The sequence below is a fragment of the Papio anubis genome, chromosome 9 (genome assembly GCF_008728515.1).
Source record: "Papio anubis isolate 15944 chromosome 9, Panubis1.0, whole genome shotgun sequence".
NCBI classification, from domain to species: Eukaryota; Metazoa; Chordata; class Mammalia; order Primates; family Cercopithecidae; genus Papio; species Papio anubis.
This window is the reverse complement of record NC_044984.1, coordinates 106,163,605-106,185,333: the sequence shown is the minus strand read 5'-3', so window position 1 is coordinate 106,185,333 and position 21,729 is coordinate 106,163,605. Positions and strand designations below refer to the sequence as shown.

The 21,729-nt window shown below is 43.4% G+C and overlaps 1 protein-coding gene across 6 annotated transcripts in view; it reads right to left on the bottom strand.

The window, feature by feature from the left end:
* MAPKAPK5 (MAPK activated protein kinase 5) overlaps positions 1 to 21,729 on the bottom strand; it is a 50,558-nt gene that overhangs the window by 11,349 nt on the left and 17,480 nt on the right. For 4 of the 6 annotated variants that reach the window (XR_002515853.1, XM_003907172.3, XM_009181742.3 and 1 more), the window contains exons 2-8: positions 17,794 to 17,867; positions 16,887 to 16,962; positions 15,135 to 15,232; positions 13,937 to 14,045; positions 12,407 to 12,496; positions 11,595 to 11,690; positions 1,763 to 1,843 (exon numbers count right to left, since the gene is read on the bottom strand). Coding sequence is in view for 5 of the 6 variants with exons in the window: in XM_003907172.3 (XP_003907221.1) it covers positions 1,763 to 1,843; positions 11,595 to 11,690; positions 12,407 to 12,496; positions 13,937 to 14,045; positions 15,135 to 15,232; positions 16,887 to 16,962; positions 17,794 to 17,867 (624 nt within the window). In the remaining variant the exon portion in view is untranslated. The remainder of the gene's footprint in view (positions 1 to 1,762; positions 1,844 to 11,594; positions 11,691 to 12,406; positions 12,497 to 13,936; positions 14,046 to 15,134; positions 15,233 to 16,886; positions 16,963 to 17,793; positions 17,868 to 21,729) is intronic. The other 2 variants (XM_021922954.1, XM_021922956.2) reach the window with 2 other exon arrangements.

The window sequence follows — 21,729 nt, the reverse complement described above, 5'->3', positions numbered from 1 at the left end:
GCCTCCTGGGTTCAAGCGATTCTCATGCCTCAGTCTCCCAAGTAGCTGGGATTACAGGTGCCCGCCACCATGCCCGGCTAATTTTTTGTATTTTTAGTAGAGACGGGATTTCACCATGTTGGCCAGGATGGTCTCGATCTCCTGATCTTATGATCCACCTGCCTCGGCCTCCCAAAGTGCTGGGATTATAGGCGTGAGCTGCTGAGCCCAGCCTGTCCATGTTTTCACATTATACTAGTAGATATTTGTGGATGACACAGCCCATGCTGTAGAACAGAATAAAATTACAGGGGTGGAAAGGGACCTTCAATCCCTTACTTTCCAGAAAGGAAACTAATACTACAGAGATCATGTCCTCTCTCAGGTCCTCTGTCAAGAGTGAAACCAAGTGACCTCACCAATGTCACAGATTAAGAGTAGTGGAGCCACAGCAAGTGTCCCAGCCTACTGCCTTTTTACCATTCTCAGCCCCTTCTGTCATCTACATCTAGCCTCAAGTCCCCAAGTAGCATCTTTTCTCTGATCTACTTACTCAGTGACTCCGCGGTCTATTTCAAGAGGCCCTAAACCTCTTGTGCTTTAGAATAGACAGGATCGGCCAGGCGCAGTGGCTCACGCCTGTAATCCCAGCTCTTTGGGAGGCCGAGTCGAGTGGATCACCTGAGGTCAGGAATTCAGGACCAACCTGGCCAACATAGTGAAACCTCATATCTACTAAAAATACAAAACATTAGCCAGGCGTGGTGGCAGGCGCCTGTAATCCCAGCTACTTGGGAGGCTGAGGCAAGAGAATTGCTTGAACCGGGGAGGCGGAGGTTGCAGTGAGCTGAGATTGTGCCACTGTACTCCAGCCGGGGTGACAGGGTGAGACTCTGTCTCAAAAAAAAAAAAGCAGACAGGATCAATATGGGGGCTACAGGCTGGGTGCAGTGGCTCACACCTGTAATTCCAACACTTTGGGAGGCTGAGGCAGGCGGATCACTTGAGGTCAGGAGTTTGAGATCAGCTTGGCCAACACAGAGAAACCCCGACTCTACTAAAAATACAAAAATTAGCTGAGTGTAGTGGCATGCACCTATCATCTCAGCTACCTGGGAGGATGAGGCAGGAGAATCGTTTGAGCACAGGAGGTGGAGGTTGGAGTGAGCTGAGATCACGCCACTGTACTGCAGCCTGGGCGACAGAGCAAGACACTGTCTTAAAAAACAACAACAAAAAAAATGTCGGCTACAGATTAAGAACCATCACAGTACCAAGTAACATTTAGGAGCCCATGCTATGTGTATCAGATACTGTTCTAAGTTGGGTATTTTATGGGGTAAGAAAGAATGGTGCCATAAATGATCACAAATTGTTCTCTAGCGTCTGTGTCTCAGAAATGGCCTCCCCCTCAAAACCACAAGCCAACCATATCTTTTCAGTGTGGCCAGTGGACTGTATGGACAGTCAAAAAAATAACCTGAATGATGATCACAGCCCCTAATTACTGCTGCAAAAGCTAAATGGGTACAAACTTTGATATTTCATTAAACAAAAACCTGAATTCCAAATACTTTTCTGCGAGTCTGGCTGAACCTTATCTGATATTTCATCAAACAAAAACTTGAATTCCAAATACTTTTCTATGAGTCTGGCTGCTTCTCTGGGGCAGGAATATTAAGGGGTGAGAAAGGAACTGGCCACACTCCCAGAGGGACACAAACGCCTCACTAAAGGAGAGGGGCTGCATCGGCCAAATGAAGAGAAGTATCTCTTCCTGTACCTTGTTGTAAGTGTAGGGCGTCGGTGAGGTAGGTATGATGCCAGATTTCTCCTTCTGATGCCTTCTTTGCGCCTCCAGTACCTGTTAAGAGTCAGACCAAAGGGGACCATTTACTGAAAATCACACCCCCGATAACCTGCCTTGAGACACGCTACTGTAAGACTAAAGGAGGTAAACAACTGGCAATCAGCCATTAAAAAAAAACTCCACATAAACACTACACTTCCAAAAACTTTTTTTCTTACAACCAGTCATTTACCCATCAGCCAAGTAAATACTCAGGTCAAGGACATGAAGATGAAGTTCCTAGAGGAGATTCTCTCTTCTTCCTGCCCATCAGGGAATCTGAGATCACTGACTCTTTCCTGGGGATAGCCCTTATGCCTATGCAAAAGCAGACCTGTCCAGCAGATGAGCTTCAAGCCATCTGTTACCATCAGGGACTACAACAGTCATGTCTGTCTAGGTGTTAAATGCTCCAAGGAGGTAGCCACTGCCACTGTGAGACCATTATCCGGGCCAACCTCTCTAATGTCCCATGAGGAGGGCCTCCAGAGGGGGACACAACATTAGCAGCCCGACACTGTTCCCAGAAAAGTGACAGGCTCTGTGCTAGGGGACTTCATCCCACAGCCAGACCTACTTGATACTGACCTACTTGATACTGTCTCAGCCCCTGTGCCCATGAAGCTGGGGCGGATGGGATACAACTGCTACCACTTAGCCAGGGGCTGCACTGCCATCTTGGGCAACTTTGCAAAGGCCATCTTCAATGCCATCTCTAAGACCTGCAGCTATCTCACCTAATAGAAATTCACTGACCATCTTATAAAAACCTATACTAGGCTGGGCGCAGTGGCTCACACCTGTAATCCCAGCACTTTGGGAAGCCAAGGCAGGCAGATCATGAGGTCAGGAGTTTGAGACCAGCCTGGCCAACGTGGTAAAACCCCATCTCTACTAAAAATACAAAAATTAGATGGGCATGTTGGTGGATGCCTGTAATCCCAACTACTCAGGAGGCTGAGGCAGAAGAATCACGTGAACCCGGGAGGTGGAGGTTGCGATGAGCCGAGATGGCACCACTGCACTCCAGCCTGGGCAACAAGAGCAAAATCCTATCTCAAAAAAAAAAAAAAAACCTACTCCAAAGTCTCCATGCAGAGGACCTAGGCTCCAACCATGACCACCACATAGAGTTTTTACACAAGAACAACAAAGTGAGTTAATTAAACCTGAAAAATAAAACACCACTCACAACAGCAGAAAAAATATTAAACATTAAGAATAAATCTCACAAAGATGTGAGAGACCTATAAACTGACTACATCATACTGCTGAGCAAAATTATGAGACAAACATGAATGGAGTGATACAGCTTGCTCATAGGTCAGAAGACTCAGTATCACCAAAATCTCAGCACCCCCACACTGAATGATAGCTCTAAAACAACCCCAGTCAAAACTCCCAGTAGGCTTTTTTATAGAAATCAACAGCTGACTGTAAAGTTCACATGGAAATGCAAGGAAGTTAGAATAGCAAAAACAACTTTGAAAACGAAGAACAAAGGTGGAGGGCCAACGCTACCTGGTTTCAAGAATTATTATAAAGCTACAGTAATCAAGACAGTGTGGTATTGGGGTAAAGACAGAAAAAGAAATCAATGGAATAGAATAAAGAGTCCGAAAATAAATTCACACATATATGTTCAATGATTTTTGACAAAGGCTCAAAAGCAATCCTGCAGAGAAAAAGAGAGCCTTTTTCATGAACGGTTGCTTCTGAGGGTGGGGCTTAAAAGATAAAAATGGCGGCCGGGCGCGGTGGCTCACACCTGTAATCTCAGCACTTTGGGAGGCCGAGGTGGGTGGATCATGAGGTCAGGAGATCAAGACCAGCCTGGCTAACACGGTGAGGCAGGAGAATGGCCTAAGTAAACCTGGGAGGCGGAGCTTTCAGTGAGTCTAGATTGCGCCACTGCGCTCCAGCCTGGGCGACAGAGCGAGATTCTGTCTCAAAAAAAAAAAAAAGAAAAAAAAAAATACATATATATATACACACACACACACATAAACACATATATATAAAAACAGAACAACAGGCTGGGCGCGGTGGCTCACACCTGTAATCCCAGCACTTTGGGAGGCCCAGGCGGGCGGATCACGAGGTCAGGAGATCGAGACCATCCTGGCTAACACGGTGAAATCCCGTCTCTACTAAAAAAAAGAAAAAATTAGCCGGGCGTGGTGGCAGGCGCCTGTAGTCGCAGCTACTCAGGAGGCTGAGGCAGGAGAATGGCGTAAACCCAGGAGGTGGCCGAGATCACGCCACTGCACTCCAGCCTGGGCGACAGAGCGAGACTCCGTCTCAAAAAAAAACAAAAAAAAAAAACAGAACAACAGGGCCAGGCACGGTGGCTCACGCCTGTAATCGCAGCACTCTGGGAGGGCCAAGGCGGGCAGATCACAAGGTCAAGAGATCGAGACCATCCTGGAAAACATGGTAAAATCCCGTCTCTACTAAAAATACAAAAATTAGCTGGGTTTGGTGGCATGCGCCTGTAGTCCCAGCTACTTGGGAGGTTGAGGCAGACAAATCGTTTGAACCCTGGAGGCAGAGGTTGCAGTGAGCCAAGATCCGCCACTGCACTCTAGCTTGGCGACACAGCGAGACTCCGCTTCTAAATAAGTAAATAATAAATAAACATAACAACAAATGGTGCTGGAACAACTGGATATCCAAATGCTAATAAGTGAACTTGGATCCATACCTCATGCATTATATAAAAATTGACTCAACATGGATCACAGACCTAAATGTAAAACCTAACATTATATAAAACTTCTAGAAGAAAACATAGGAGACTGATCCTGGGTTAGACAAAGATTTTCAACATGGGAAACCAAAAGCACAGGCCCTAAAAATGTTTTCCGATAAACTGGCATTCATGAGAATTAGAATTTTCTGCTCTTCAAAAAGACACTGTTAAAATAATGAAAAGATAAGTCACAGACTGGAAAATCTTTGGAAAGCACAGATCTAGTAAAAGATTCGTATCCATCTCCTGACAACCTGAGAGAGTTTTAAAAAAAAAAAAAGTCAGTTGGATGTGGTGGATCATGCCTGTAATCCCAGCAAGTTAGGAGACTGAGGCAGGAGGATCACTTGAGCCCAGAAGTTCAAGACCAGCCTGGACAACGTGGTCAGGCCCCATATCTTAATTTAAAAAAAAAAAAAAAACTTCTTAATTAGCCAGGTGTGGTGGCATATGCCTATGGTCCCAGCTCCTAAGGAGGCTGAGGTGGGAGGATCGCTTGAGCCCAGGAGGTTGAGGCTACAGCGAGTCGTGATTGTGCCACTGCACTCCAGTCTGGGTGGCAGAGCAATACCCTGTCTCCCAACAAAAAAAGAAAGAAAGGAATTCATATCCAAAATATACAAAGAACTCTCAAATTCAATAATAATAACCCAATTTTGTAGATACAGAAAAGGTCTGAACAGACACTTCCCAAAGAAAATATATAGAAGGCAGGTGCACACACAAATGTGTATACAAAAGAAAAGATGGCAGACATCATTACTCATTAGGGAATGCAAATTAAAACTACAAAGAAATACCACTACATATCCACTAAAATGGCCAAAATTAAAGACTGACCACACCAAATGCAAGTGAAAATGTAGAAGACCTGAAACTTTCATACACTGCATTAAAAAAATGAGCTAATGGAATCATTTGTAGGCCAGAAATATTAAAGAAAAAAATAGGCCGGGCACAGTGGCTCACACCTGTAATCCCAGCACTTTGGGAGGTCAAGGTGAGTGGATCACCTGAGGTCAGGAGTTTGAGACCAACCTGAACAACATGGCGAAACCCTATCTCTACTAAAAATACAAAAATTCTCCAGGCGTGGTGGCGCATGCCTTTAATCCCAACTACTCGGGAGGCTGAGGAAGTAGAATCGCTTGAACCTGGGAGGTGGAGGTTGCAGTGAGCCGAGATCATGCTACTGAACTCCAGCTTGCATGACGGGAGCAAGACTCCATCTCAAAAATAAATAAATTAATTAAAACTACAATGAAATATTACCTCACACCTTTTACAATGGCTATTATAAAAAAGATAAAAGATAAGTGTTGACAATGATGTGGAAAAAAGGGAACCTTTGTACACTGTTTATAAGAATGCGTATTAGTATGACTGCTATGGAAAACAGTGGGAAGGTTCCTAAAAAAATTAAAACTAGAAATACCTTATCATCCAGCAGTGCCACTACTGAGTATGTATCAGAAGGGAAGGGAAAGCAGAAAGAAAAAAGGATGAAAGAAAAGGAAAAAAGGATGAAAATACAAAAGATCAGAACTCCAGTTCCCTGTACAGTCTAACATACATGTAATTGATTGAAAGTCTCAGAAATCAAGTAGAGGAGTAGAAAAATCGTTGAAGAGATGTCTGAAAAATTTCCTAATTTTTATTTGGATCCAAGGAGCTCAAGAGCTCCCTGGCAGGAAAAACAAAGGAACAAGAGTGCACACATAATCAAATTGTTGGGCCTTTATTTTTAACTTTTATTTTAGGTTCAGGGGTATATGTGCATTATACATGTAATTATACAGGTGAATTGTAGTGGTTTCACAGAGGTTTGGTATACAGATTATTTCGTCACCCAGGTTATAAGCATAGAACCTGGTAGGTAGGTCCCTCCTTCCACCCAAATTGTTGGACTTCTATTTCTGCTAGGATATAGAAAGCTGGAAAGTGTCAAAGATAAATTATAAAATCATCACTTTTTTTTTTTTTTTTTTTGACAGTCTTGCTCTATCGCCCAGGCTGGAGTGCAAAGGCTGAATCTTTGCTTGCTCACTGCAACCTCCACCTCCTGGGTTCAAGCAATTCTCCTGCCTCAGCCTCCTGAGAAGCTGGGATTACAGGTGGCTGCCACCACGCCCGACTCATATTTTGTATTTTTAGTAGAGACAGGGTTTCACCATGTTCACCAGGCTAGTCTTGAACCCCTGACCTCAAGTGATCCACCCCCCTCAGCCTCCCAAAGTGCTGCGATTATAGGCATGAGCCACAGTGCCTGGCCCATCACTTTTTTTGAACCCATCAAGGATCAGGTCTCAGGGCAACCAATTATTCTGAAATCTTTAAGTCAGGCCCTTCCAAGGAGAGATGGGGAGTGAACGCTGGCTCACCTATGGCAGAGCCCAGGAGGAAGTGGTATCACATGCTATTTGGGTAAAAAGAATTAAGCGAGGTTTTTAACAAACTGCTAAAGGCAAAATGTGGGCTAGGATAAGAGCACAGACCCTGTAGGAGCCATAGAAAACAAGGAAGACTCATGCCTGCTCCCATGCTCTTCTGCACAGACTTCCACCAGATGTTAATGAGACTCAAAAACACAGGTCCTGCCCAACAGCAGAGAAACAGAGATACCTCTCGGTCCCCTGTTGCCATCGCTCTTTCTGCAGGCTTGCAGGGACCAAGCGGTAACTGACAGCAATCTACTGCTAAGGGGGCGCCAAGACTGTAAAGAGAGATCCCCTCTGAGGTATAGGTGCACTAGCAAGGCCAAGGCTGAGGGTAGAAGTGGAATATTTAAATAAAAATAAAAATAAAAATAAATAAATAAGGGCATTTCAGACCTCACCTAACCAGAAGGTAACAAACAGGATCCCATGCCAGTGGGGCACTGAAGACAATGATAGCAACAACAAAACTCACACTCAGCTCAGCTTTTGAGTACACTGATTTAACCCTCAAACCCAATACTTGGACCGAGCAACAGAAGAGGCATGCCCACTTTTAGGCTCTCAAAAAAAAAAAAAATCCTAATAAATCTACAAAAAATGTACCAGATTTAATAAATGAATTTAGCAAGGTCTCAAGATACAAAGTCAATATACAAAAATCACTAGTATGGGCTGGGTACAGTGGCTCACGCCTGTAATCCCAGCACTTTGGGAGGCCGAGGCTGGCAGATCAGGTCAGGAGATTGAGATCATCCTGGCTAACACAGTGAAACCCTGCCTCTACTAAAAATACCAAAAAAATTAGCCAGGTGTGGTGGTGGGCACCTGTAGTCCCAGCTACTCGGGAGGCTGAGGAAGGAGAATCGCTTGAACCTGGGAGGCGGAGACTGCAGTGAGCAGAGATCGTGCCACTGCACTCCAGCCAGGGCAACAGAGTGAGACTCCATGTCAAAAAAAAAAAAAAGTCACTAGTATGGCCAGGGGCGGTGGCTCACACCTATAATCCCAACACTTTGGGAGGCCAAAGCGGGTGGATCACCTGAAGTCAGGAGTTCAAGACCAGCCTGGCCAACATGGTGAAAACCTGTCTCTACTAAAAATATAATATTTTTATTTTTTGTATTTAGAACAAAAAATACATTGGCCTTACCTGGATAACTCCCCATTTTAAGATTCTTAACTTAAGTATTCTGCAATACAAGGTAACATAATCCCAGGGATTATAACATGGACATCTTGGGGGACCCAAGGTGGCGTGGTGGCGGGCGCCTGTCATTCCAGAGGCTGAGACAGGAGAACTGCTTGAACCCGGGAGGCAGAGGTTGCAGTGAGCTGAGATTATGCCACTGCACTCCAGCCTGGGCAACAAAGAGCGAAATTCCATCTCAAAAACAAAACAAAACAAAAAAAAACTAGTATTTCTATAAACTAGTTAAAATTAGAAAATGGCCGGGCGCGGTGGGTGGCTCACGCCTGTAATCCCAGCACTTTGGGAGGCTGAGGTGGGCGGATCACGAGGTCAGGAGATCGAGACCATCCTGGCTAACACTGTGAAACCCCATCTCCACTAAAAATACAAAAAATTAGCTGGGCGTGGTGGCGGGCGCCTATAGTCCCAGTTACTTGGGAGGCTGAGGCAGGAGAATGGCATGAACCTGGGAGGCGGAGCTTGCAGTGAGCCGAGATCACGCCACTGCACTCCAGCCTGGGCGACAGAGCGAGACTCCATCTCAAAAAAAAAAAAATTAGAAAATGAATTTTTTTTTTTTTTTTTTGAGACGCAGTTTCACTCTAGTCGTCCAGGCTGGAGTGCAATGGCAAGATCTCGGCTCACTGCAGCCTCCACTTCCCGGGTTCAAGAGAGTCTCCTGCCTCAGCCTCTCAAGTAGTTGAGATTACAGGCACCAGCCACCACACCCGGCGAATTTTTGTATTTTTAGTAAAGATGGGGTTTTACCATGCCAGCCAGGCTGGTCTCAAACTCCTGACCTCAGGTGATCCGCCTGCCTCAGCCTCCCAAAGTGCTAGGATTACAGGCGTGAGCCACCACGCCCAGCTGAAATGTTTTAAAACACCATTTCCAATAGCATCCAAAAACAAAATTTAAGGATAAATTTAAGAAAATATGTGCAAGACCTGTAACATTAAGAAGTATAAACATTTTTAAGAAAAATTAAAGACCTAAATAAATAGAGAGATATATACCTTGTTCATCGATTGGGAGACTTTTATATTGTTAAGATATCAATTCTCTCCAAATTCATCTATAGATTAAATACAATCCCAGTCAAATCCCAGGAGGCTTTTCTGTTATACAGAAGTGAATTCTAAAATGTAGAGAAATGCAAAGGATCTACAATAGCCAAAACAATTTTGAAAAAGAATGAATCTTAAGACTTAATATAAAGCTACAATAATCCAGATGCTCTTGCTATAAACACATACATATATTAAACAAACAGAACAGAATCCAGAAAAGACCTGCAATTCAGGCCAGGCGCAGTGGCTGACACCTGTAATCCCAGCACTTTGGGAGGCCAAGGCGGGTGGATCACGAGGTCAAGAGATAGAGGCCATCCTGGCCAACATAGTGAAACCCCATCTCTACTAAAAATACAAAAAATTAGCAGGATGTGGTGGCGGGCTCCTATAATCCCAGCTACTTGGGAGCCTGAGGCAGGAGAATTGCTTGAACCCGGGAGGCGGAGCTTGCAGTGAGCCGAGATTGCACCACTCCCGCCCAGGCAAAAAGAGCGAAATTCCGTCTCAAACAAACAAACAAATAAAAAACTGCAATTCAATGATGCAATCCTTTTACAAATCCTTTTACAAATGATGATTTGTAAAAAACAAATGATGCTGCAACAACTTGACACCCTGAAGGGGGAAAAAAAGAACCTTGTCTCTCATTTTATACACACACAAACTCAAACGAATTACAGACCCAAATGTAAAACCTAAAGCTATAACATCTTATAAGAAAACATCAGAGAAAGTATTTATGCTTGTGGATCTTAGGAACAAAAAGTACTAAGCATTAAAAAAAAAAAATGGTGAAATAGACTTCATTAAATTCAAAACTTCTGCTATTCAAACGCCATTAAGAAAATTAAAAGGCAAGTCATAGACTGAGATAAATATTCATGATATATATATGGAAGGCAGAATAATGGGCCCCCCAAGACGTCCATGTTATAATCCCTGGGATTATGTTACCTTGTATTGCAGAATAATTAAGTTAAGAATCTTAAAATGGGGAGTTATCCAGGTAAGGCCAATGTGATCAGCAGGGTCCTTATGAGAGGCAGGCAAGAGGGTCAAAGTCATAGAGAGAGACATTCACTGGAAGATGCTGTGCTACTGGCTTTGATGATGAAGGAAGAGGCTACAAGCCAAATGATGTAGGCAGCCTCTAGAAGCTGGAAAAGGCAAGAAATGCCTCCAGAAGGAACACAGCCCTGCTGACAACCTTGATTATAGCACTGAGTACCATTTCAGACTTCTCATTTCCAGAAGTATAATACATTTCTGTTGTTTTTATCTACTAAGTTTGTGGCAATATGTTACAGTAGCAGTAAGAACACAACATACATATGGCAAAGAACCTGTGTCCAGAATATTTTGAAATCTTTAACAAGAAACCAACAATAACAAAAGGGCAAAAGATGAATGCCCATACTTCACAACAGAATGGCCAATAAACTTGTACAAAAAGTGCTCCGAAACAGTGGCCATCAGGACAATGTCGTGATTAAAACCATAATGAAGTAACACTCTACCCCCTACTAAAATGACTAAGATGACAAATGCTGACAAGCAACAAGCATGAGGCGTTAGTAAAAATGTGAAATGACTGGAACTCTACATGTTGCTGGTAGAAGCATAAAATGGTATAACCATTTTGGAAAAAAGATACGGGCATGGGGGAACATGTCCCCCAAAACCTTAAATGAAGTGTTCCTAGCAGCTTTCTTCATAATAGCCAAAAATGAGAAACAACCCAAAATCCTGTCAGTGAATGGAAAAAACAAATGCAGCTTAAGTATATAATGAAATACTACTTGGCAATGCAAAGGAAGTAACGAGTGATAAATGCAGGAACACGGACGAATCTCAAAAACATGCTAAGCAAAAGAAATGAAGCTTGGAGCTGAGTGGTGCCATCTCAGCTCATGAAATTTGGAGGGGGTTCAAGTGATTCTCCCAACTCAGCTTCCTGAGTAGCAGGGATTACAGGTGTGTGCCACCAAGTCCGGCTAATTTTTTGTATTTTTTTTTTTAGTACAGACGGGGTTTCACCGTGTTAGCCAGGATGGTCTCCATCTCCTGAACTTGTGATCCGCCCGCCTCAGTCTCCCAAAGTGCTGGGATTATAGGTGTGAGCCACCACACCTGGCTAAAGTTGATTTTAAAAGAATAAAAGATCTACACCAAATAAAGCAATCTGTAGGTTTCTAAAGTTAAGTTCTCCCCCTCCCATCTGTAATATATGCCTACTTGTGCTGTAGAATAGAAGGAACACAAGTCTATGGGCAGCTTGGTGACAGATCTTAGGACAGAAACAGCACATGCTTACCTGGGGTGCTACATAATAAGGGGTGAACTGGGGTGTCATCAAGTCACCTTGGTCAATCTTGGCAAATCCAAAGTCACACAACTTCACTGGGGCATCCTGAAATTTTTTAAAAAAGGGAATCACTGCTCCAGAGTGCTCAGTAAACATTAAAGGAAAATCCAGGTGCAAGAATGTTACCCTGAGCTCTAACAAGTTTCTTTCTGGCTGAGATGTGAGCTTATGAAAATAACATGTCCCCGGGTCTGGAGACAATGATTCACACTGAGGAACTGTTCTTAGTAATGCAGAAGTAAGGAATTCCTACCCACTCACACAGCTATTTTTGCTTTAGAACTTGTAAGGGCAGCACTAACATCAAGGTCTTGGCCTAGGGCCCCTTCACCTCTCATCAGTCTGGGCTACTTCACTCTTAATATCTGCCATTAAGCTTTGTGACAGCCAGAGCAACTTATCTGGTGGGACATGGGGCAGGGGACAGGGCTGAAAGGGAAAACACAAATGAAACAATCAAGTTTCAAGATAATACATAACAGCATATAGATTCCTGCCCCTTCCCAAAGGTCCTCCAAATAATATCCAAAATCATAAGTCCCACAAATACATATCAGTATCATCCAAAATTATCAATGCCGGGAGTACAGTAGTACAGCTTCTCTGAGTCTCTACCAAGGGAACGAGTAGAAGAAACAAGCTGTTTGAAGCACTTTGGCCTAAAGCTTCTGCACCATGAATTCAGAGCACTCCAAACACACCCACTCCTGAACTATGTTAAGAGTAGCAGCACTAAAATGCAGAAAAACAAGTCTTCTCACCAAAGAGTTATCCTTAAAAAGCAGATTTTCGGGCTTGAGGTCTCTGTGCGCAATGTTTAACAAGTGGCAGTGCCGCAGAGCCAAAGCTATCTGAAAAAAGACACAATGGAACAGCCACTTCTTAGAAAAGATCGCTCTTTAATACACCTGGTGTAGAGAACTCAGGATGTTAAAAAACAAGCCTTCATTAAGACTGCATTCAGTTTCAATTTTAAAGCAGAAATTAAGAAAAACTTGGAATACCAAGAAACAGAATGGATTAAGCTTAGTTTAACTGCAACTTGTATTTTGTCAAACAGAAAGAAAAATATGATGGTACAGCAATTCTTTGTCAGAATAAACTGATGGGTAAATCCTGTAAGGAATGGGAAAATGAAATGCTCCCACTTTCATTCCTCTGAGGTATGACAGGCACTGCAGAAGAAACACCTAAGCTGAGCAATGGTCAGCAGGCGCGGTCCCCATAGCAGGGCTACCGGCAGGATGGCAGGATGGCCTGGCTCAGACAAGAATGGCACTCTCCAGGGAGCTGAGAGTCAAGAAACCAGCTGACTGGGTTTTTCCAACTAATACTGGAAACTCATTTTGCTCATCATGCTTGTTGAAAATGTTGCCTGTTTATGTGAATTTGAAGGGGTTTTATTTTATAGAAGATTATCAGAGCTCATCCTTTAATCCTAATATTTGAAAAAATTAAAGGTCTAATTTTTAAAATCAAACAGAAAGAACAGATTCTACATGTTCTTTAACTCTCAATATGGAATTTTCTCAGCAATCCAAGTATCAGTTCCTCCCTACCAGAAAGGAGGCATCCAAAAATGCTTAAGGTTCATGGGAAACTTGGAAGAACTTTTTATTAAGAAGCAATTGGGCTGTGCTTCCTAATTCTCTTTGCTTTGCTTGCTTGGTATTCTGAAGATAACCCTTGAGGGTTTAGCTTTTCACCTCTGCAGGAAGTGATTATCAGTTGGATTCCTCGTATTGTTCATGACATAAATCATTTCTATAGCAATAAAATGTGATGTCAAAATAGAATATAACCAGGAATAATCCAGAATTACAAAGATCTTAGGATATTATTAAATCTGAAGAAATCACAGAAAGGTGGCTCACATGCAGGAAGCATCTTATGTACAATTCTCTTAGAATATATTTTTATACCATACAATCTTTCAGGTGGTATCAGCAGCATTTTATCGCAAAGTCCAATACCAGTACTTGGTAGCTACATGCCTAAAGATACCTGCAGTCTACAAAGCAGTTAAGGTCGCCTTCCTCCCAGAATTTATTGAAATCTCACAGCAGCCTCAGGAAACAGTTGACAACCAATTAAGAACACAGTACCCCCACCCCCAAGTATAAAAGGGGTCACATTTCTCCTGTCAAAACATCTTTTCTGATTACATAACAAAGCAGGCAATGAGAAGTCAAATAGAGATTTTCTTTAAGTTTTCTTTTCTTCCCCCCAATGAAATTGCGCTTGTTAACCAACTTTGTTGGCAGTTTGATTGGTACCTGGGGTTAACTTGCCTGCTTTGTTACTTGGCTGGCTTGCTTCTCTGTAAAGTGCCGGTGCTGGCTGATTCTGTGAAATAGCTCTCCCCCTTCCATCATCTCCATTACAATTAAGAGTCGGGCCCTGTTTGAAAGCATTTGATTTTGTTAAGTTAAAAAAAAAGGAAAAAAAAAAAGAAAAGAAAAAGAAACAAAAAAACCCTGAAACATTAAGAAGCTGACCTAAAGATACTGCATCTACAAAGTGTGTAACAACTTCCTAAGTCCAGGGTAACACAGTTACTAAGAGCAAAAATTCTCATGTTCTGGAAAAAAAAAATTTTAATGTGATTTTTGGCTACCATTCTTTCATATATGCTTCCAGCTTCCATCCAAATGCTTTCACCAACAGAGCACAGTTGTGAAAAATAATCGTTTGATTTCCCATTTAGTTTTAAAATTCTATCCTCTTTTTCCATCTGGAAAATTCCTACCCTTCCTTCAAGTCCTAGCTTCCACACAGCCTCTGTGAGACACCTCTCCTCCCAGACTATAGTTAGCAGCTCCTCTCCTTTGTAAGCTTAGAATATTTTAGGGATGCCTGTCTTTAGTGCCTATTGCACTGCTATGATGATGGGTTTACATCTCAGTCTTCCCCAAAAAAACCATACCTTATTTAATTTTGAATTTCATCAAAGAGACTTAGAATGCCACCCAATATGCTTGCCAAACATTTGTTAACTGAAAGAATACTGTTGATTTCTTTCTTTAAAAGAAAAGTCAGACTAAGCAATAATAAAAGCTTTTTGTTTTATCAGCCTCTAAGACTTTGCCTAGAATAATATTTGGGTCCCTTTCACTGATTTGAAACAGAATCTGTTTATATTCCACATTAAATGCTTTCCTGAAATGAGAAAGTAATCAGAATAATCAGGTGACCTGAAGAGTGGTAAGGGCATAGATGAAATTAGACTGGCCACGAGAGGATTACTGTTGAGGATGGATCATGAGAACTTGGGGATTCATTACATAATTCTGTCTGCTTTCACAAATGCTTGACATTTTCCAAATTACAAAAAGGGAGATGGAGGGGAAGGGGGAGAAGGAAGGGCACAGGAAGGGAGGGTAGGAGGAGGAAGGAGAGGGAAGGGGAGAGAGCACATAAAAGAGAGGATGACTCCACTACACATTGGCCTACATATGGGCATATGATGATGACACTGTGTAGTCTTACCTAGGGCTGGACTCATGAGGAAACTGGACACTGTTGGCAAACACTTCAATAATCTGAACTATGTTTGGGTGTGTGGCACACATCATGTGCAGACGTACCTTAAAGAGAACAGAGGAAATGTTTCCATAGGTAGGCGATACCAACATTTTCTCTCCAAAAACTGACCACACTAGATACAAGCCAATTACAATAAAAACTTAATCACCCAGAATGATGTAAAAAGCCAGTGTTTTCAAAAGATTATCTCCTTAAGAAGGCTTTCTCCATGAATAAAACCTCACCTACAGGTTGACTTCCTACTGTTCCATTTATTTGCAAATGAAAATCTGGCAAACATCTCATTTCATTTTAGAAATTATTCACATCTCTTTTTTTTTTTTTTTTTTTTTTGAGGCAGAGTCTCGCTCTGTCGCCGAGGCTGGAGTGCAGTGGCCGGATCTCGGCTCACTGCAAGCTCCGCCTCCCGGGTTTACGCCATTCTCCTGCCTCAGCCTCCCGAGTAGCTGGGACTACAGGCGCCCGCCACCTCGCCCGGCTAGTTTTTTGTATTTTTTAGTAGAGACGGGGTTTCCCCGTGTTAGCCAGGATGGTCTCGATCTCCTGACCTCGTGATCCGCCCGTCTCGGCCTCCCAAAGTGCTGGGATTACAGGCTTGAGCCACCGCGCCCGGCCTATTCACATCTCTTTATGCAAAAGAAGTCCTTCATTGCACATGTTATTAGAATGTCATTACCATATCCAGATAATTTAAAACCAGTGTATAGCCAGGGTCAGTGGCTCACACCTGTAATCCCAACACTTTGGGAGGCCAAAGCGGGCAGATCGCTTGAGCCCAGGAGTTTGAGACCAGCCTGGGCAACATGGCAAAACCCCATGTCTACAAAAAATGCAAAAAAACTTAGCCTGGCATGGTGGCAAATGCCTGTGGTCCCAGCTACTCAGAAGGCTGACGTAGGAGGATCACTTGAGCCTAGGGAGGTCAAGGCGGCAGTGAGCCGTGATTGTGTCACTGCATTCCGGCCTGGGTGACAGAGCAAGACCCTGTTTCAAACAGAAACAAAAACCCAATGTATATTTTTAAAAACTAAAGGCTAGGCACAGTGGCTCACGCCTGTAATCCCAGCACTTTGAGAGGCTGAGGCGGATGGATCACCCGAGGTCAGGAGTTTGTTAAGGTCAGCCTGATCAACATGGAGAAACCCTGCCTCTACTAAAAATACAAAAAATGCATGGTGGCGCATGCCTGTAATCCCAGCTACTCAGGAGGCTGAGGCAGGAGAGGCTTGAACCCAGGAGGCAGAGGTTACAGTGAGCAGAGACTGCATCATCACACTCCAGCCTGGGCAACAAGAGCGAAACTCCGTCTCAAAAAGAAGAAACAAACTGGAAACATCCTCAGAGTCCTCCTGTAGCATCATTTTTATACACCATTCACCTGACCCTTCCTCGTGCTATTTTATCTCCACCTTTAAGTATCTTTTTCAATAAGCAAAACTGAGGTAAATCTGAATACATGAGGGTACAAGAATCACATTAATTTTAAAAGAACAAGAGGTGGCTGAAAGGAAATGACTCAATGGCCTTTGACAGATCTAGGACTACTTTACAATAATAGCATTAATGGGGAAGAGAAGTAAACTTTGGACATAAAACTTTTTATGCATCACTGTATTCTCTCTAGGAAGCCGCCTTACTTGCAAAAGAACAATTCTTAGGCACTTCAAGTATTTAAGTCGAGGCAATAAAGCATACCTCATTTCTAGCTTTTGGACGATCAAGAAGAATTTTCAGTGCAAACCGTTCTTGAGTAGATTTCTTTACACAGACTCTAGATTTGGAGGGAAAAAATCAATCAGAGATCATATATGTTAGAATGAAAATTAATTTAACACATTTTTTCTTTGACATTTATACTTCTCATCAAGGATATGGCCAGGTGCATCAGAACAAACTTGCCCCCAAGGATGGCAGGTGAGGGCGAAGAAGCATCTCACCCCTCTGCCCAGCAGCCAATGCTCAGGCCTCAGCTTCTAAGTCATGCAACAGCAACTTGCTGCTGTGGGTCAATGAACAAATAATGGCCTCAGCTGGCTACAGGTGACTCTCACAGTGGCCCCAGAGTCTCCACATTTTTTTTTTTTTTTTTTTGAGACAATCTCACTCCGTGACCAGGCTGGAGTGCAGTAGCATGATCTCAGCTCACTGCAATCTCTGCCTCCCTGGTTCAAGCGATTCTCCTGCCTCAGCCTCCCGAGTAGCTGGGATTACAGGCGAGCACCACCACACCTAGCTAATTTTTGTATTTTTAGTAGAGACGGGGTTTCACCATGTAGCCAGGATGGTATCGATCTCCTGACCTCATCATGATCCGCCTGCCTCAGCCTCCCAAAGTGCTGGGATCACAGGCATGAGCCACTGCGCCTGGCCAGTCTCGACATCTTAAATGACTCTATAAAAAGACCATGCGACTCAGTCACTCTTAACTAATTTCTAAATACATGAGAAAAAGCCTAACATAAAAACCTGTACTTGTTAAATTCAGCCAATTTCTCAAACCTGGCACACTTGATGTATCTAATTCAGGATGTATTTCAAATGGCCCTTCTCAGAGTTTGCACATGCCAACATTTTGCCATAGTTTCTCATATGGATCGCTTACCTAACTGGACCACTAATTCCAGCTCCCAGCTTCTGAGTCCAATTGATACTGTATTCTTCTAAAATGGAAGTTTCCTATTAATATAAAAAAAGGGAGAGGACAGAGAATGATTCCCCAGTTAACAAGCTGAATAAGCAGAGATGGGACAACAGACGACCTGTTGCTCAACAGCTCATCTTCTAAAAGAATCTGATAAGCAGAACTTTGTGTTCTACAAGGCTTTATAACTAGACATTTTGTCTAAATGACAATGACTCAGTTATACACTGCTTTCCAATTTTCCAACAAGAAAGCAAAGACTTCAGGATAAAAGGAAATTATTCAGCTCATCTACAAGGTACATTTCCATAGACAATCAATGCTTTTGGGGGAATCTGAGAGGAAGATATTCTTTCAAAATGCTTCAATTACTAAATGCCTCTTTGCTACAATGGTCAAGTATATTTTATGAGATTCTAGAAAGACTAGTCAGATATATGCTGCCAAGCTATAGAGGCCTATATCCCTGAACAAGTTGATTACATTATTGGAATAACTGAATAAACTGAGACTTAAAAGTTCAAAAAAAATAGCAATTAAGGCCGGGCGCAGTGGCTCAAGCCTGTAATCCCAGCACTTTGGGAGGCCGAGACGGGCGGATCACGAGGTCAGGAGATCGAGACCATCCTGGCTAACACAGTGAAACCCCGTCTCTACTAAAAATACAAAAACTTAGCCGGGCGAGGTGGCAGGCGCCTGTAGTCCCAGCTACTCGGGAGGCTGAGGCAGGAGAATGGCGTGAACCCGGGAGGCGGAGCTTGCAGTGAGCTGAGATCCGGCCACTGCACTCCAGCCTGGGTGACAGAGCGAGATTCCATCTCAAAAAAAAAAAAAAAAAAAATAGCAATTAATCAATATCATAGTAACCATCTAATTTCCAACAGCACCATTTTGTGTACAGATATATTGTGTCATATTCATTATGTAAGTATATTTCTGATATAAATAACTTTCAGCAGTTTAAGATAGAGCCTCTACAGTTTAATGAAAGTTGTAATGGAATTCCTGGCTATTGCATGTTAGCTTCTGTTGCCATATGCTTTTAGATAAAAAAGAATTTAATTAATTAATTCATTCACTCACTCATTTATTATAAGAGACAGGGTCTCAGCCAGGCTCACGTCTGTAATCCCAGCACTTTGGGAGGCCGAGGCAGGCAGATCATGAAGTCAAGAGATCGAGACCATCCTGGCCAACATGGTGAAACACCATGTCTACTAAAAAATACAAAAATTAGGCCAGGCGCGGTGGCTCAAGCCTGTAATCCCAGCACTTTGGGAGGCCGAGACGGGCAGATCATGAGGTCAGGAGATTGAGACCATCCTGGCTAACACGGTGAAACCCCGTCTCTACTAAAAAAATACAAAAATCTAGCCAGGCGAGGTGGCGGGCGCCTGTAGTCCCAGCTACTCCGGAGGCTGAGGCAGGAGAATGGCGTGAACCCGGGAGGCGGAGCTTGCAGTGAGCCGAGATTGCGCCACTGCACTCCAGCCTGGGCGACAGAGCGAGACTCCGTCTCAAAAAAAAAAAAATACAAAAATTAGCTGGGCATGGTGGCACGCGCCTGCAGTCCTAGCTACTCGGGAGGCTGAGGCAGGAGAACTGCTTGAACCCATGAGGCGGAGACTGCAGTGAGCTGAGATTGTGCCACTGCACTCCAGCCTAGCAACAGAGCAAGACTCCATCTCAAAAAAAAAAAAAAAAAAAAAAAGACGGCCTCACTCTGTCACCCAGGCTGGAGAGCAGCGGTGTGATCATTTCTCATTGCAGCCTTGAACTCCTGGGCTCAAATGATCCTACCACCTCAGCCTCCCAAGTAGCTAGGAAAACAGGCGCACACCACAACATGTGGCTAATTTTTTTCTTTTTTCTTTTTTTAGAGACAAGGTCTCGCTATGTTGCCCAGGTTGGTTTCAAACTCCTGACTTCAAGCAATCCTCCTGCCTCAGCCTCCCAAATAGCTGGGGTTATAGGCAAGAAAGTCATATATTTATTTTTTATTTGTTTATTTTTGTGTGTGTGTGAGATGGAGTCTCGCTCTGTCGCCCAGGCTGGAGTGCAGTGGTGTGATCTCGGCTCACTGCAAGCTCCACCTCCAGGGTTCATGCCATTCTCCTGCCTCAGCCTCCCGAGTAGCTGGGACTACAGGTGCCTGCCACCACATCCAGCTAATTTTTTGTATTTTTAGTAGAGATGGGGCTTCACCGTGTTAGCCAAGATGGTCTCGATCTCCTGACCTCATGATCCGCCCACCTCGGCCTCCCAAAGTGCTGGAATTACAGGCGTGAGCCACCGCGCCCGGCCGAAAGTCACATATTTAAATTGTGATAGTCTAAAATTCATTTTTGCAGGGTTCCACAGGTAAAACAGGAAACCAGCTGCAGACCTTAAGAAAGTCAAAATCCTGCCAGGCGCAGTGGCTCATGCCTGTAATCATAGCACTTTGGGAGGCCAAGGTGGGAGGATCACCTGAGGTGGGAGTTCAAAACCAGCCTGACCAACATGGAGAAACCCTATCTCTACTAAAAATACAAAATTAGCCAGGCGTGGTGGCGCAAGCCTGTAATCCCAGCTACTCAGGAGGCTGAGGCAGGAGAGTCGCTTGAACCCAGGAGACGGAGGTTGCTGTGGGCCAAGATCATGCCATTGCACTCCAGCGTGGGCGACAAGAATGAAACTCCATCTCAAAAAAAAAAAAAAAAAAAAAATCAAAATCCATAAGACTTTTACATTGTTTTGTTGCAATGAAAATCTGATAGACCATATGTAGCACAAGAATCCTGCTTGCTAGTATATAGGAATAGGATATTTGCTCATGTAATACATACTCATTGTTCATGTAATACACACTCACTGAGCAGCTAGTATATCAGGCTAAGTTCAGACACGAAAACAAGGCCTCTACCCAGTGAATGTGCCAGGCTTGGAAAGTCTTCATGTCTACCCCTGTGTCCAATTCTTGGTAAAGGTTCTCAACATACAGTAAATAACTATGGAATAAATGACTAGAAAGGAATTAATCCCTAGGAGGGCAGACTAAAGCCCTATGATGAAGGGATATTGATAGGAGGACCCAGCAAGATCGCTACACAAACTCCCTTCTGAAAAACTGTGCATCAGGGTTATGGAGCTTGTCAAGCTCACACAGTGAGTTATGGGCACTATCAAGGTTATATAATCTATGGATCTGGTATCCTCTATCATCCCCTATCCCAAGCACCCAGGCCCTAGCATAAAGATTAGGAACAAGTACTGCCCAATCAGAGAGGTCCTAAGCTCCATCTTCACTCACCACCTCCTAAACAGAACTCAAACCTACCCACTTAACCTGCCTACTTTCTTCACTTATCTGCTGCATGACCTGTTTGACTTAGGAGTGTCTGACGAGACCCAGGGGAATAGAGTAGTGGGAAGGAGGGAGTTGAAGCAGAATTTAAGCATCGTGGTGAAAACTGTTCCACTTAACTAATGGAATCATATACTCACAGGAGACTATGGAAAATAAGATTTGTTCTACTGAACTATTTATTATAATCAGAGTTTATATGCCCAACCCCTTGGATGTAAAAATAAGTTGACCAAATTCTCCATTGTACTTATTTTTTTATTTTTTTAGACGGAGTCTTGCTCTGTTGCCCAGGCTGGAGTGCAATGGTGTGATCTGGTCTCACCACCTCCTGAGTTCAAGCAATTCTCCTGCCTCAGCCTACCAAGTAGCTGCGATTACAGGCTTGCACCATCGCACCCAGCTAATTTTTGTACTTTTAGTAGAGACAGGGTTTCACCATGTTGGCCAGGGTGGTCTTGAACTCCTGATCTAAGGTGATCTGCCCACCTCGGCCTCCCAAAGTGCTGGGATTACAGGTGTGGAAATTCTTGTATTCACAGCATGAAGCG